This window comes from Antedon mediterranea, chromosome 5 (genome assembly GCF_964355755.1).
Source record: "Antedon mediterranea chromosome 5, ecAntMedi1.1, whole genome shotgun sequence".
NCBI classification, from domain to species: domain Eukaryota; kingdom Metazoa; phylum Echinodermata; class Crinoidea; order Comatulida; family Antedonidae; genus Antedon; species Antedon mediterranea.
In genome coordinates this window covers 23,415,469-23,433,324 of record NC_092674.1, presented here as the reverse complement: position 1 = coordinate 23,433,324, position 17,856 = coordinate 23,415,469, and the positions used below count along the sequence as shown (strand labels likewise).

General features: G+C 32.2%; 1 protein-coding gene across 1 annotated transcript; it reads left to right on the top strand.

Annotated features, from left to right (window-relative positions):
* Positions 1-1,527: 1,527 nt before the first annotated feature.
* LOC140048847 (alpha-N-acetylneuraminide alpha-2,8-sialyltransferase-like) lies at positions 1,528-17,257 on the top strand. Its single transcript, XM_072093650.1, has 4 exons — positions 1,528-1,762; positions 8,135-8,172; positions 14,025-14,507; positions 15,118-17,257. The coding sequence occupies exons 3-4, from the start codon at positions 14,209-14,211 to the stop codon at positions 15,371-15,373; spliced, it is 555 nt and encodes a 184-aa protein (XP_071949751.1). The 5' UTR covers positions 1,528-1,762; positions 8,135-8,172; positions 14,025-14,208; the 3' UTR covers positions 15,374-17,257.
* Positions 17,258-17,856: the final 599 nt, after the last annotated feature.

Below are 17,856 nucleotides of genomic sequence, written 5' to 3'. Positions count from 1 at the left end.
TAATACGAACTACAGACTATACACGCGACCGAAAGTCATAGTGTGGCGTGTTTAGCCCTGTGGGGTGAACAACCTATTCAAACGCAACTTTATGCGTATACGCTACGCTAACCTTACATTGTCGATCCTATGAACATTGTTAATGCACTAATAATAGGCATAAATACCGACAATAATGTGTGTAGGCCTATATTTTTCATACTCTTATTCATGAGTATTATAAATATCTTCTGTGTTGATTAACTTTGGTCTCTGAATCACAAAAACGTATTACCACGTTACCACTCAATGCCATTCGTTATAATAGGGAAATGAGCGAAAAATAATAAAGATTCCAATAAAACAAATAAAATTAATAAACAGGATCATAATTATAAAATGACACGAAACTTTAGAAAATTGAATTGAAGACACTGTTTTTATTAATGGAAAATTGGAATGGTATTACCGCCAGTGGCGACGAAACTACACTAACCAAAAATTTAGATAAAGATGCTCCTTGGAAAAAACACAGAGTACGTAAAAAACAGCTCCTTAGCTTATGATATCGTCAAAAAAGAAAAACTCTACTATTCAAACAATTAATGATAATGGCGATGTCCTCTATAAAGCCAAGGACATCGCAAATGAAATTAATACATTTTTCTCAAATATAGGTTTGAATTTCGTATATTTGTATACAAATGCTTATTAAGTAATCTTTCAAAAAACAAAGCCACTGGTCATGATAACTTACCACTATGCATTCTAAAGCTGTCTGCCCCGATTATATCCCCAACAATTACAAGCATAATAAATCACTCTTTCACAAAACGTGTAAATTCCCAAATACGTGGAAAATAGCAAAATCACGCCAATTTTTAAGAATGGTGAAAAAACTAACCCTAATAATTATCGTCCCATTTCCGTCCTACCTATACTTTAAAAAATAATTGAACGAGTCGTTTTAAATCTACTTTTATGCTTTTTTGAATAATAATAATCTTGGAACTCAGATCTAGAAAACTCAGATCTCGGATATATCTGAGTTTTTTAGATCTAGAAAACTCAGATATCTGAGTTTTCTAGATCTAGAAAACTCAAGATCTGAGTTTTCTAGTAATCTAAAATGGAACTAGAAAACCCAGATCATCAAATGAATCGTTCCATTATTGTTAGAGAGTAGCATATTTGAAATACTACACAGTATTATATGTTTTCTTACTAATAATAATAGTTATTGTAACTTATAGTAGCAGCCTACCTACCTACCCCAGGTCTAGAAAACTCAGATATATCTGGGATCTGATTTTTCTACACACCCAATAATCTGGTATGTATAAATCAATCAGGCAAATTACTAAAGGAGATCTTCTTATCCCTCGTCCTTACCTTGAAATCTTTAAACTTTCTTTTAGTTGCAATGCTCCTTCTTTCTTTAATTCTCTACCTTTAAGCATTCGTAACTTTAACAATTTCTTTTCCTTTAAATCTCTTTTGAAAAAACATATGTTTCTCTCTCTCTGATTTTATTTCTTTTTGTCCTTCTTTCACTGTATTATACATTTATTTTTTTATATCTGTTGATTTTGTGTTTTTATAGTTGATGTTGTATTTTCTGTTTGTATTGTTTGAGGGTCCCTAATGATCAGCTGATGATGGATGGACCACCCTCATAAAATATTGTTAAAATAAAAATAAATAAAAATAAGGTTTTCGACCATCAAACTCAATACTGAACTTACAAAAGTGACGGAAGACTGGTATAGTGCAATAGACGAGGGTAAGCTGGTTTGGAATCTGTTTACTAGATTTTAAAAAGGCCTTTGATACGGTAAACCATAAGATACTATTAAGCAAATTGCGACGTTATGGTCTAAGTAAATATGTATTAAAATGGGTCTATTTGTCTGAGGGGAAGCAATTCACAAATGTAAATAATACATTGTCTGACTATACACACATCCAATGTGAATGACCTCTGACGATACTAAAATGAAAATGAAATATACCAAAGTATAAACGAAGAACTCTTTGTTAGACTTCCAAGTGGAGTATTAAATCCGAGTTTATGTTGATCGGATCGACAAACCGATTGGCAACAACCAAAGAAAAAAATAGATCAGTTAATATAGATAACGATGTTGCACCGGGCGTTCGATATTGCAAAAATCTCGGTATCATAATAGACAAATATTTATCATGGAAAAATCAGATTGAATACATTCGGGGTAAAGCTCGAAATGGATTGGGTATGCTCAGACGATGTAGCTATTATTTTCCACAAATCATATTAAAACATATTGCAAACTCTATTGTAATACCTCACTTGAGCTATTGTTTGGGGAAATAGTAGTCAAGCTCTAATGAAAAGAGTTCAAACTATCCAAAACAGCTCGAATCGTGTGTGGTCTAACATGGGACACACTTAGTAGTGAGGCACTAAGACAAATGAATTGGTCACTTTTATTTTATCAAGATAGATATGAATGCTGTATGGTTATTTATAAGGTTTTGACAGGTAATGCCCCACCTTACCTATATAATGTGTTTACATACAATGATATAACTTATAATCTAAGGCATAGTGATACACATCTGTTCATCCCGAAGCCAAAAACCGATTTTAAAAAACGAAGTCTGTCTTATCGTGGAGCAATTATATGGAATAGTCTCAATTTTGATAAACTTCCAACTTCAGTTAAGTTGTTTAAAACGTATCTGAAAAATGCATTGTAAAACATAATGGTATGGTATCTACGATGGTGTACATCCAACTTTTAAAATGGATAGATACTATGTAAACTGTATTTTATGTATATCGTGTTTAATCACTATTATTTTAAGGTAAATGAAAACAAAAACATTTACTATGTACTACAGTAGAATCCCCAAAAAATATACCATGGTTAGGGGTTCACGTTTACACGGGAAGTACCATGTATGGTGTATCCAAAATAGAGCTGTGAGATGAAAGGGATTCTGCTGTAATTTTTTTATTTTCAATTTCAATTCTTTCTTGTCGTATTTATAATGGTGTTGTTTTTTTTCTAATATCACGAACTTGTGTAAAAACAATCAATATTGATTGAACAAGTTGTACTGCACATCAGTCTCGTGAATAAATAAAGTTTATATATAATATATATATATAAATCCAAAGGCAAATTACTGGAAAAAAAATGACAATGCTGTGGGTATCAGTGGCTGGATCTCAATGGAGATACAAAAAAAAGTGAAAAGCTAAATCAAACATTAAAGCTTGATCAACCTGTAGCCGAACATTTTAATTCAGCTGGTCACTCGATTGCAAATTTCAGAGTTATTGCAATAGACCACGAAGTCAAATGGAGCGACAAAACGCGCAAAGACAAGGAAAATCACTGGGAATTACAACTTAAAAGCACAAAACCTTTTTGACTTAACATTAGGAACATACTCCCAGATCGGTAAAATTATTCCATTGACTACCAAAATTTAAGTTTATATTATATAGTTTATATATATATATATATACTTGCACTGATGAAGGGCTAGTGTTCCCCGAAAGCTCTGCTAACTTTTCTGGCTGTTTACTTTATCGTTTTGATTTAGCAAATTTTGGCTGTCATGAGAGTTAATTTCACTCTTAAATTTGGATCTGACTAATATATCACGAAGGTTGGGAGGTCTACGAAATGCAATAATGGGTGGTTCCGGAAAAACAGTCCTGAGACGTTCTGTGGACTGTAGAATGGGCATATGTTTCTCAATAATAGCCCGTAATGGAGGCAACCTAGGGTGCGTGGTAGGCACTCTGGTCGATTCTTTTGGCTGACGTGGTTTGTACGTCAGTGTTTGACACATCAAGGAATATCTTTTGCTTTCTTTATAGCAGTTTCGATGTATTCCTTCTTGTAATTTCGATTCCGGAGATGTCCGGTTAGTTCTTTGGTACGATTCTGAAAATCTAAATCTGAAGAACAGATGCGTCTGATACGTAATGCTTGACTGTGGTACGGTATGTTTTTAATACAGTGTCGGGGATGACAACTGCTAGGGAGCAGGTACATATTTTTATCCGTGGATTTACGGAATAGGTCAGTTTTGGGTGTACCATTTTCTATGGTCACTATAGTATCCAAAAAATCAACGCTATGCTAGTGGATTTGGTAGCTGTAAATTTGATAGTTGGGTGGGCTGAATTAATATTGAGAAGAAAAGATTCCAAATTATCTTTACCATGGGTCAAGATCATGAAGATTTCGTCAATGTATCTAAACCAAACAAGCGGTTTATTAGGTTGGAGGGACAGAAAATTGGCCTCAAATTGTCCCATAAATAAATTTGCAAAAGATGGCGCCATTTTTGTGCCCATCGCTGTGCTATGAATTTGAAGGTAATGGTCATTTCCAGAAATAAAATTGTTGTTGGTTAAATCAACATGACCAGTTCTCGTAAATGAGCTTTAGTAGGCGTTTGCCGGCTCCTTCTTCGTGAGGGATATTAGTATACAATGATGAAACATCTAATGTAGCCAGAACAGAATTGTTAGGTAAATTTTGAATTTGGTTAATTTTGCGGATAAAGTCCGTGGAGTCCTGAATGTATGAAGGGAGATCAGTCACATATTCAGAAACTTTCTCTGTAGCAGTGCCATTGCCCGAAATAATGGGTCTACCAGGATTGCCTGCTTTGTGGATTTTAGGTAGGAAATAAAATCTGCCTGGAACTGGATTGACCTGTGCCAAATAAGGTCCAATCTTAGAATCGATGGAGTGTTTTTTTACCATCACAGAAACAGATTTGGCCACATTATCCGCAATTTCCGGGGTTTACGATAATGAAGAAGATTGTTTAGCTGTCTTAAGGACTCCTCTTCATAAAATTTGATGTCCATAGCAACAGTGCCAGAACCTTTATCAGCGGGTTTAATGATGATATCATTACGCTGACGCAATTTGGCAATGGCCTGCCTCTCTTGTTTTGAGAGATTGTCACGTTTATCTGAACTCGGGACGTAGTTTTGTACATCCTCCTCAATAGCCTGAATAAATGTTTCTAAAGCTGGACAACGATTTTTAGGTGGATTCCAGGAACTTTTTGGTTTAAATTTGTTAGCGTTGCCTTCGTTTTGTGTGGTGCTGCTGAGCTGTCTGAATCAGCAAAATGTTCACGTAATCGTAATCTTTTGGAGAAAGACTCCATATCCAAAGATAGTTGTTGTGCGCCGACCTGCCTTGGTTTTGGACAGAATTTAAGTCCTCGGGAAAGAAGTTTTTTCTCTCCTTCGGAAAGTCGACAATTAATTTCAAAAACTGAATCAGAGGTGTTGCTCCGATTCGGCTAGACCTACCAGCTCTTTATATAAATATATGTACTGTATATTATATAATACTATTGTAATAATACCAATAGCAATGATATGTAGGCAGGGAGCTATAAAATTAATCAATTGTTATAGCGCCATGATGTGAATAATTATAATAATAATTCGGAAACTGGATCTCAAGACAACAATTATTGGTAGGCTCAGTTATTTACCTGCGAATTTGGATTTGATGGGTAGGTCACTAATTTCGGTATGCTTTAGTTGGCAATGGGCGCGGTTTTGTCAAACTGTAGTGTAGTGTATGTGTTGGTAATTCTATGTGTTATGCAAAAAGTGTTTTAACCATAGACAAATTATAATGTTTCCTGGTTGTAGAATAGGGTTAAAAAACTCTGCCATATCGAGGAATTAGTTTTATCACACATCGAAATAACAATAAAGTTTCTGGTAGAACTGCTAGTTTAACAATTTGTAAAGAATTTTTAATATAATTAATAATTTAAGGAATTAATTTATTGTTTCACTGTCTAGGCATAACCGAGGTTATTTTACTATTTTGTAGTTTTAATAAACTTCCACAGAAAAAAAATGTTTTCATTTATAAAATAACGTAATAAATGGTTAAATTCAACCAAAAATCCATTGACCATGTTTCGCTTTAATTTCAAGTTTTTTAGGTAAATCAATTTTGTTAGATTACATTTTTGGTCCAAGTGGATAACTATTATGTGACATTAAATTTACATAAAGTTTAGTGTATTAGTTCTGAAAAGAACATTGATAGAAACTTCAAGAAACTCAACAGATACGTGGTGTACCGCAAACTTTATATCAATATTTGATTTTGCCATGTAAACATTCAAACAAATAAACATAAAATTACATATACAAAAAAATATTTGTTTAGGGGACAATACATCTTTAACAATTAGATTGCCATTCATTTTGGCTTCTTTTAAAATTCTATAAAAACACATTCAGTCATATTGACAATGGCGGTGATCTAGAAAAATCAGCAGGTGATTGTAAAATTGTGTAGATACAATTGATGTCCTAGGAAGCACGTTATTTCATAAAAATAACTCTCATGAGATTTATGCTGTGTTTGACAGATATTATAAAATGTACATAAGCCGTGCTTGGAAACTAAGAAATGCAATTGTATTACAACTTTGAACTGTTTTATTTTAAAAATGTGTTTTCTTTCCCATTGCTGTTGCAGATTAGTTGTATTGTGTAGTTTAGTTTAAAAATAAGTTTTGTAATAGCGTCGAGTCAAATTTATGTTGTTATTTCATAATCAAATATGAAAAATGTTTTAGTTTCAGTATTTATTTTCCATTGTTTTTTGTATTAAATTTAGTAATTTGTATGGATGCACCATCTACGCATGTGTGCCACTGTTAAAAAAGTGTTGTTCCAAATAAATATTATTATTATTATACGCCAGTATTATACACAATTTTCCTTTTAAAGCTCAGTCAGATACAGGCATGAAGTTTAAATATGACATTTGGTCAATTGTACATAAATCAAATATGTGCAACATATAGGCCTGTAATAACATGTCTGGTGACTCCCAAGAAAGTGAAACAAAGTAGTGGGTGCTATGGCACGAAAATAAAAATCTGAAGTATATTACCTATTAAGCCATCTGATAACATTTTTTACCACACCGTTTATTTTTAAAATGACTCTCTATTTACAACATTTGCGTACAAAAGAATAGAGATTTTACTGAACTATCCCCCCACTGATAAGAAAGTGGTTATTTTCTACCAGATCATATAACACAAATACAATTCTAAAAATTATTAACCATAGGAGAAACTATAGGCCTACATCGATAATTATTGGAATGTAGGCCTATGATCAATATAAATTGTTTGCCCGCACCTGGCCTTTAATGGATGTCAACTGTCAACTGTGATTAATGTACTTTACATAAAATAAATTAATGTGTACATTAGGCGAATCCATTGTTTGGAGGACAACATTAATTGAATAGGGTAAACAATTCCACACACTCGTTATTATAGAAATAAACATATTTTAAGAGTGAAACATTAATTGATGTTGTTTGATGAGACCGACTCATCATAGGCCTAAGCCGTTAGCAAACGAACGATTCGTAAGAGACGAAAGTTTAGTACAGTAAAATGGTAACTATATGTTTTGCTTATTTCATAATTTACTCCTGAGGACGATCAAAGTAAACTAACAGTTATTAACATAATTACTCATTTACTTTGGTTTGTTTTATTATTTTGGTTGCACGTACCATCGAAAGTTTGAAATAAAAACAAACTGTTTCATTTAAATTTTAAATTAACTAAGGGTGCGATAACTAAAAATAATCTATTTTGTTATCAGGTTTTATTTCTATTGAATTAACTAACCGTAGATCCAGTGTACACATCTGGTTCATGTGCACTTTAAAGAACCAGTACATCTTTCGATACGAGTAGGGTGTTACCCCGGTGTACTAGTTCACACACAGCCACTGTCACAAACTCATCATATAATACTCTTTAAGGCATCCTGCAATTGGAAATATCGCTGTTGGATGTAACTATGTGCAATAAAATAAAATAATGTACTATTCATGTCGTGGTAAATAAAGTATCATTGAACGCAATTTGTTATTATTGTAACAAACTTGTATAGCAATAACAGTAAACAAATCCCACTCGTTTTATTTAATTTCAAATTAACGAAAAGGGAGGCTATTATTGTACGACAGTAATACAATTTAATTAAAACTTCAACATTTTTTGTCAGCTATTTACGAATGCATGATATTTTTTATCATGCAAAGAATTGAGTGGTAACTTGTTTTTACAGAACTTCCCAAAAGTATGGAGAAAACCAGTACGAGTAAGGTAAGCATATTCTTGTTGAATTTACTACGTATATACCACTTAAGAGCCATTGTCTGTAAAAATCAAAGATTTGGTGGCAGATGTCAAAAAATGGATTTCTCTCAAATTTTTACCATGAATAGACATTTCAATAAAAAGCATATCTATAACATTCATTTTAATTTTTAGCCTCCGTTGCCATGACAGCGGTCAATTATCCAAATTTTGATGTTTTTGCCATTTTTCACAGATTTTCTATAGTGAAAAAGTACAAATTTGTATACTTATTTTAACCAAAAATACTTACAGTATACAGTTTTTGTTTATAGCAGTGTAAACAACATGTATTGAGTTCCATTTAATGTAGAAAAAAAAAATTACAAATTGGAGTTTGGTTGATACCATTATTTTAAAAAGGGGTGTTTTCAAAAAATATTTTTTTTATAAAAGTATACCTCATAAACGTACCTATACCTTCCAAAGTGGTGTTTTTAAATCAATGAGGTTTTTTAATTTGATAGTCAATAGGTTTTTCAACAATAATCACGAAAAAAACACTGGGGTAAATTCCGTACATAGGTTTTGTGTTGCCAGGAAAATACGAAAAATACAAAAAAATACAAACAAAATATCAACAAACAAATCACATGAAATACAATTTAAATATGGCAAATCCAATAATAAAATGTATATGTGGCTTGTCATAATGCTACTAGAGTCATACGAATAGTTTAGATAAAATAGGAGAATGTTTTGCCAGGTTTATTTCAATTAATTGCCAGAAAAACAGTATTTTGCATTGAAATATTTAGTTGATGGAAAATAATGTTAAACTTAGAAATAAATCAGCAATGGTTTTTATACATTTTTAAATCTATTTTGTGTAAAGAGATACAGAAAGACCTCCCAAAAAATCTGACCTTGTAAATAGGTCATTTGAGGTCAAAAGGGGTCAGAATGCAAAACAGGACAGGTCTCCACTTTACTACAACTATTAAGAGCCATTGTCTGTAAAAATCAAAGATTTGGTGGCAGATGTAAAGTAAAAAAATTGATTTCTCTCAAATTTTTACCATGAATAGACATTTCAATAAAAAGCATATCTACAACATTCATTTTAATTTTTAGCCTCCGTTGCCATGACAACGGTCAATTATCCAAATTTTGATGTTTTTGCCATTTTTCACAGATTTTCTATAGTGAAAAAGTACAAATTTGTATACTTATTTTAAGCAAAAATACTTACAGTATACAGTTTTTGTTTATAGCAGTGTAAGCAATATGTATTGAGTTCCATTTAATGTAGAAAAAAAAAATTACAAATTGGAGTTTGGTTGATACCATTATTTTAAAAAGGGGTGTTTTTAAAAAATATTTTTTTTATAAAAGTATACCTCATAAACGTACCTATAACTTCCAAAGTGGTGTTTTTAAATCAATGAGGTTTTTTAATTTGATAGTCAATAGGTTTGTCAACAATAATCACGAAAAAAACACTGGGGTAAATTTCGTACATAGGTTTTGTGTTGCCAGGAAAATACAAAAAAATATAACAAAATATCAACAAACAAAACACATGAAACACAATTTAAATATGGCTAATCCAATAATAAAATATATATGTGGCTTGTCATAATGCTACTAGAGTCATACGAATAGTTTAGATAAAATAGGAGAATGTGTTGCCAGGTTCATTTCAATTAATTGCCAGAAAAACAGTATTTTGCATTGAAATATTTAGTTGATGGAAAATAATGTTAAACTTAGAAATAAATCAGCAATGGTTTTTATACATTTTTAAATCTATTTTGCGTAAAGAGATACAGAAAGACCTCCCAAAAAATCTGACCTTGTAAATAGGTCATTTGAGGTCAAAAGGGGTCAGAATGCAACTACAACTATTAATGTTTGATCAAAATTTACAAGATAGTTCATAACAATTCTCAACAATTTTCATATTTTACCTATAGTGTTACCTTAGCAACCATTTCTATGTGTAACTAAGGAAAGTAATTTTTTTTAAAACGTAAAAAAATGGCGTTTTTATAAATACAAGGAATTGATTGCATTTGTAATTTTTCTCAATTTTACTTCTACTGCATTCCATTAATGACAAACTTGACCTTGTAAATTCATTCATTTTGAGGTCAACATTTTACCATAGTAACAGTTTCTATGCGAAAATTTAAAACAAAAATAAGGGGTTTTCATAAATACAAAACATTTTTTCTACATAGTTTTACATTTCTACTTTTTGCCAAATTTACTTTAAATACTGAATCCTAATAATCTCAGAAAGAAAGTCTTGACGAATCTGAATAAAGGTTAAAAAAAATGACCTTTAGTGTTATCTTAAACCTGTTTACGTAACAAATGATATTTTTTTTAAAAATTAAATATGGAGTTTCATGAAAAAAAAAATGTTTACATATTGAGGTCAAATGACATCAACATTTTACCTATAGTGTATTGTAGCAACTGTTTCTATACGTAACTAAGTACAATATTTTTAATATGGGGTTTCATGACTACAAACAATTGATTACATAGCTTTACTACCTTTTCCCAAATTTACTTATCTACTGAATCCCAGAAAAGGTCTGACCTTGTGAAAGGGTCATTTGTTGGGTCAAGTTATGTCAAAATGTATTATTTATGTTATCTTAGAACATGTTTCTATGCATAACTAAGGATAATTGTTTTTTTAAATACAGTTGAACCTCCCGTAAGTGGCCACCCTCGGGACCTGGAAAAGTGGCCGCTTACGGGCGGTGACCCCTTACGGGAGGTTCTGCCGATAAAGGGCCAAAATCACTTATTATGGCTATATACGATATTCTTAACGAAACGAGCCTCTCAATTTTCCAGCTAATTGTAGGCCTATTATTATTTATAATCAGGTGGTTTAGTATTTTTTAGCATTTTCAGACAAATTTTAAAAACTTTTATGATATGAAAAATGGTCGGTCAAAATCTGTGTAGTTTTCTCATCTCTTCACAGTAATGTTTTTAAAACCTCTTCAAAATAAAGCTAATATATAAAGAAATAGAATAAACATGCACCTCTAATTCATAGGTCCATGCAATAATTTTTCGATTGGCCGCTTACAAAAAATCTCATTTTTAGTATAAAAAGGTGCCCGCAGCTGCTTACGGTAAGCACCAAATGCACTAATTAGATAGGAAGAACAAACAGGCTTTTCAAAGTGCGTCCGTTAAGGGAGGTGGCCGCTGTAAATAAAATATGGGGTTTTCATGAATAAAAATAATCACAGAAGAAAGTGCTTACGAATATGACCTTGTGAAACGGTAATTTGAAAATGCAAATAAGGCATGCCTGCTAATAATCTACAAATTTAAATTTGTATGAGATAAATATGCAAAATCTAAAGAATATCTCATTTTTAGTTACCATAGTAACTGTTGCTATGCATAACCAAGGGAAATTAGATAATGATCAGATAATTATTAATTAATAATTAATACTGAATCCAACAATCACAGTAAACAAAATAATGAATTTAAAACCAATATTTAATAATAAAGTGTGATATTTTACATGCTGACCTTAAATGAAATGAAATTTCAAATCAGGGCTTCAATATTTGTTATGTAGCATTAACATACCTGAGTATATCATTGACTTTTGATTGGTTCTATTTTGGGGAGGGGAAAGTGGTGGATCCAGGACTTTTAAATAGTTGGGGTTGAAGGCGAGGGTCTAAAAACTTAACTTTATGTCCTATCTTTTGCATTGCAATTTTTAACTTGGGGTGGGTGGGGGCTTGGAGAAAGGGGGAGGGGGTGGGATGGAGGAGTTTGAATCCGTCTCTATTCATTGGGGCGATAGTAGGGGCAGTGTGGGTGGTGCTTGAATGCATGCATTTGACACTCTATAGTGGATGATCGACCAAAGTGTTGCAGTTTATCTTGTTGTGGTTATAGTCGGGGTGGGGGAGGGGTGGTAGTCGAAAGTGGTGGTGGATGGGCATGTGGGATCTGCTTAGGTTAGCAAATAAAAGAAGTAAACAAATGAAAATGGAGATTCAATATAAGAGAGGAGTAATCTATTGCAAAGATTAAAATTCACAACGATCTGATAATTTATTCAAATTTCCAGAGGATATAACCTATAAAATGACATTAAAACTGGGAATTATAGAATCTATAATTAAAAATTAATTTTTTTTTTCTCACAACACAACTAGAACTATATAAAACATTCAGAATTTTTCTGACCAATGAGTTTCAAATCAAATAATCAAAGAAAATAAAATGTTTTTACTAATATACCATGTTTTTTTTTTTATAAAAATGCCTGTTTCTCGCAACACTGCTTGTAGATTTTAAATTTACCCCAGTATTTTATTTTAGAAATCAATTATTAAACATTAGAACTACCTATTTGTAATAAATCAGCTAAAAAAATACACCACTTTGGGCGTTATGGTGAAGTAAAATTTAGTTGCATTGAACAATTTAAAAAAAGTGAAAAACACCCCTTTTTAAATAAATGGTATCTCCCAAAGTATGAAATAAAAAAAAATAAAAAAATTTGAAACAGGTACACAATGCATTGCTATTATGCATACACTAATTATTTTTTATAATTAAATGAACAAAACAAAAATATCGTTCATCAAAGTAGTACCAATATCCATTTTAAAAAACCTTAAAAAAGGACAAAATTTGTCAAAAACACAAATTTGGCCGTTGCCATGGAAATATACGTGTGAAATAAAAAAAATACTTCATATTTGATTTCTCTCAACACATATATAGCCATGTGCAAAATTTGAAAGAAATCCATTTTTTTGAGTCTGCCCTTCTTTTTGATATTTCTTTGATTCTTACAGACAATGGCTCTTAAGTGTTGTTACCACTAAAGCTTGGTTCTCACTAGAACGTAACGCAAGGACGTAAACGCAACGCAAGCGTTTTAACCAATGACAAGCGAAGTTATAGACAGTTACGGTAGCAATCACAAGCGAATAAGCCATCGCTTGTGATTGGTCAATTCACTTGCGTTTCGTTACGTCCTTGCGTTGCGTCGCTAGTGGGAACCAAGCCTTATTGTAAAACTAGCCATTTTAAACACCGATACTCGCTTTAAAGCTTGGTTTCCACTAGGACGCGACGCAAGGACGTAATGCAACGAAAAGTGATTTGTCCAATCGCAAGCGATGAATTACTCGAAAAAATGCGTGTGATTGGTCAACTCGCTTGCGTTGAAAAATACCGAAATGGGGTGTTTAGAAGAAGGTTTAGTATAGGCCTAAATAAATTTCGGGTCATCAATAAAAAGCTTTGGAAACGATACGTTTATGGTTCTCACTAGGACGTAAGAGCAACAAAAGTAATTTGACCAATAACAAGCGATAGTTCAAAAAAGCAATCGCTTGTCAATGGCCAAATTGCTTACGTCCTAGTCGGAACCGAAGCAGAACGCAACGCAACGCAATGACGTAGGTACAACGCAGGCGAGTGGCAGTGCAGTTCGGATGATCCATCCGTTTTTAAAACGTTTTCGCAAAAAACAAATCTGAAGATAATTCTGAAATAGGTCTATCGTTCGCTTTATTGGAACATTTGATTTATAATTTTCTGCGTGATGTTTTTAACGTCTATGAGCAACATAATTTTCCCCGATATAATATAGGCCTATACGTTATAATTATATACGTTATAATAACGTTATGTAAACGTTTTGATTTCGATATACCGCTGCTCATCCGAAAGCCAAATTTAAAACGTTATTTGTGTTTAGTGCATTGGCCTTCAACCATAGTTTTATTAACGTCATATTAACGTCAAATTGAATAATCAGACAGGTCAGTATCATTACCTATTTATATTGTCTTATTATTTTTTAGGAGAAACTTGAATAAATTAACTGCAAGGCTGTTTCTGCAACCATTTAAATTAGATGCCCGAATAAAACAGAGAACAGATATTAAGTTATATAATTCATGCGCCGTCGTAGGGAGTTCAGGTATACTTCTCCATAGTGGATGTGGAAATGAAATTTCATCGCATGATTTAATAATACGTTTAAACATGGCCAAGTATAAAGGTTACGAGAAAGATGTTGGGAATCGAACAGATTTGAGTGGAATTAATTATGTGAAATGTAATCAAGTGTTGCAATGTTTTTCGAAACAAAAGAAGAAATGTCCGGCTTATAAAGAACTGTTGGCTTTGCGTAAATCCATTATTTTGTTGACTGTTTTTACTGACGGTCTAAAGACTAAAGCACGATTCAGAAGACATATGGCATTTGTAGACATGTTGTATAAAAGTGGCATTAAATTTGATATAAGAGTGTCGGCAGAAGGTGCCACTGCAGCTATTAAAATGTGATTAATTTAAGGTTACAATTTTTCTAGGCCTAGCGTAAGTTAGGGCAACTCGGTCGGGTCTACAGTTTTTATAGGCATATTACTTATTAGTCTGTATAGTTTAGTATTACCACCCACTCGCTAAATACATATTACGGTAAATCCACCTTTAAGATATATCGATAGTTGCTATTATTTGATTTTACATGCCTAATTTATTTCATTTGAAAACTGTAGGTCTTTCCCGCTATTTAGTTTTGGTCAAACATGTACAGCGCCCTCTATAACGAAAAATCGTAGTAAGCGATGAAGAAATAATGAATAATTCATGTTTTCACCAACCCTTTAGACCTACACCACACGAATACACGGGGTAAATATCTTCAATATGGTGTAACCACCTCTAACCAAGGCATTATTACTTCTTATCTCCATCTTTTTAATTGAGAGAAACGTTATAGTCCAATCTTTTTTTTTTGTAAACAAATTAGGAAAAGTTTATTTGAAATTGAGGAGGGGCTGTTTTAGAGTCGGAACAATTTCCATCGAAGCGCAATGACCAAAATGTTTCATGTTTTTATTATTTTATATTTTATTTTTTATTTATTCTATTTTTTATGTTTTGCAGGTTTTGGAAGTTAAGTAAGATGCCAACAGCTGGGATTCGAGGTATAGCAATTGCTTTAACCATGTGCCGCTCAGTATCTGCATACGGGTTTTATACTTCGACTGTTAGTCCAAGTGGAAAACCAGTTCCGTACCATTATTTCGACCACATGAAACTTGGCGGGTACCGTTCACATAACTTTAGCGAGGAGCAAGTTGTTTTAAGTGAATTAAATCGAAATCAAGTGATACGAATGGTAACCGATAGGTGTAATTAGAATGTTTAAGCAGGGAAGAGTGAAATTAACTATAATTGATTTCTTCATTTTCGTTAGCCTTTCAGTACATTGAGTGTTTTTCACAAAAATGGCCATTGGTATTTCTAAATTCTAATCAGACATTTTCTTATATTTTTCATTTTGACAATTTAACAATGATGTGATAATCTTTTTTTTGCAAACTCGAGCAAACTCCTTGTTTCTCAAGGAAAGTTCGATGCATATTAGGCCTTAATTTTAGTTACTTTATTGGCTTATCACATACATGTTTGTATATATTTACCTCAATAATTGTACATAATGTTTTATATTTCTTAACTATAAATATCTAAACTCGTTGGCCCGAAATAGGCCACTGGTTTTAATAGCCTATACAAAATATATGCGACTGTCGTTACCGAATGATAGACAGACAGACAAACAGACAGCAACTACTGTACTCTAGTCACAAACTTCCTTAAACAGTTGCAAATTCACTCATAGTTGGAAAACAAAAGTTGGGTAAAGTGTGCTAGTGAAACTAGGAATTGATATGGCTATCTTATACTGTAGCTTAGCTAGTCTGAACTGGCACACTTTTGTTTGTCTCAAACTCTTAATTTGTCAAGGAAAGTTCGATGCATAGTAAGCTTACAGTTTAGACAAACTTCGGCACACTGCAGAAACCGATTTTTGCTAAATGTCTACACAAGACCTCCTAGGGGATCTCTCGATAATGGCGTGAGTGAATCTGCTGATATTTCGAATTTCACCCGATATTTTGGTTTAAAAAAATATTCCGATATGTATACATTTAAAATGTCTTCTAACGCTAAATAGAGATAAGAGAATAGAAAACATAGACCTACTAATAATAAGTGATATAACTGCATTTATGTTTACTATAATTATAGATGCCACTTAGGTTTTTTGGGGTTTTTAAAAGTCAGTCTTTTACTTCATGGTTTGATGCAATTTGCAAAATGTTATAGTGCCCTCGGCTCTAAAGTTCTCTAAACCTCCCGATATCTTAATGTTACAAAGCTGGGGAGTCTGATTAAACTTTAGTTTGCAAGCAAACTCTTTAGTCTTAGTTTTTAAAAAAAGCAATGTGGTTTGTTTGCTAGTATACTAAGATTTACAAACGTTGGAGAACATCTTGCAAAATTAGTCTAGACAAGGCAATCTAACCAAGAAGATTAACAAAAGAAATTGAGCTGGTTTGGCGATATTTCACCTACATACACGTCACGTGGGTTAGAACCTAAAAATAACAATACCCTACTATTATACCATTAGTAAGATGAACTTGTTCGTTTAAAGTAGCAGACGCTAAAATATGGAATAACCTACTAACTGAAATTAAATATTCTCCAACAATTTATTCATTTAAAGCTATAGATATCAATATTTTTTCCAGATTTATTTGCATTTAAGAGAGGACCACAATGTACCTGATTTTGTAATCCTGGATAAATATGTTGTTAACTAAATAAATAAAATAAACCTAACTAAACTTTAGACTAGTTTTGATTTGTCTGTTTAAGTTGATGTGCAAAAATTAACATAAATGAAAAAAAATGAAACACAAAGGTTTGATTTTATTTTCGTCATAAGATAATGGGCCGACATCCAGGAGGATGAACAAGTGTACCTTGTTTTTATAATTATGTGTCTCTATAAAAAGCAATTCACAAATTACTTATTATCTGTTACGTACATTTCTTTAAAAATAGATGAAGGGCTAGTAGTGTTGCCCGAAATCTCTGCAATTTTTTTCTGGCTGTTTTGATTTAGTTTTGCTTATTTTATTTGTACAGTATCTCCATGCATTGAGATCCAGCCACTGATACCCACAACATTGTCATTGTTTCAGTAAAACCTACCTTTGAATTTAAATAAATAAAGACGGCTATTTCTATTAGTGTATTGGTCGTAATTTGATTTCATCCTTTATTTTATTTATCACGAGTTCTATAAAATTTGCTTTGTTGTAATTCTGTTTCTTTATTTATACAATTTAAACTTGCTTGACTTAATAATTCAAAAAGAAAATATGATATAAACAAAATAGGCCCTACTTGTTTAGTGTCACATCGACACAAATTCAATTTTTGTCAAACAATATTAGGATTTTAGCACGATTTTCGAAAATACGGTACCCCTCTTGAATGGATTTTAATCAAAATGATCTGTGGAACTATTAAGTATTATGTGATTTAAAAAAAAAACAAAAACAAAGGTGGCTAAATTATTCGGATATATTAGTTTATGAATGAATAAGTGCTTGAAAATATTATTTTGAAACAATAGTCGAATACTTTGTGATTTTTTTTTATGATCTAACACTTTTTAGGTCAATCATGATTTTACGGAACAATCATAAATTAAGGGTAAATATTCCTTTAATAACTTGTAATTTTCTTTGAACTTGTAATCTGAACCTTTGCCCGAACTGAGATATTGTAGGAGCGAGGTCGAGGATACTTTGTTCTGATTGGTGG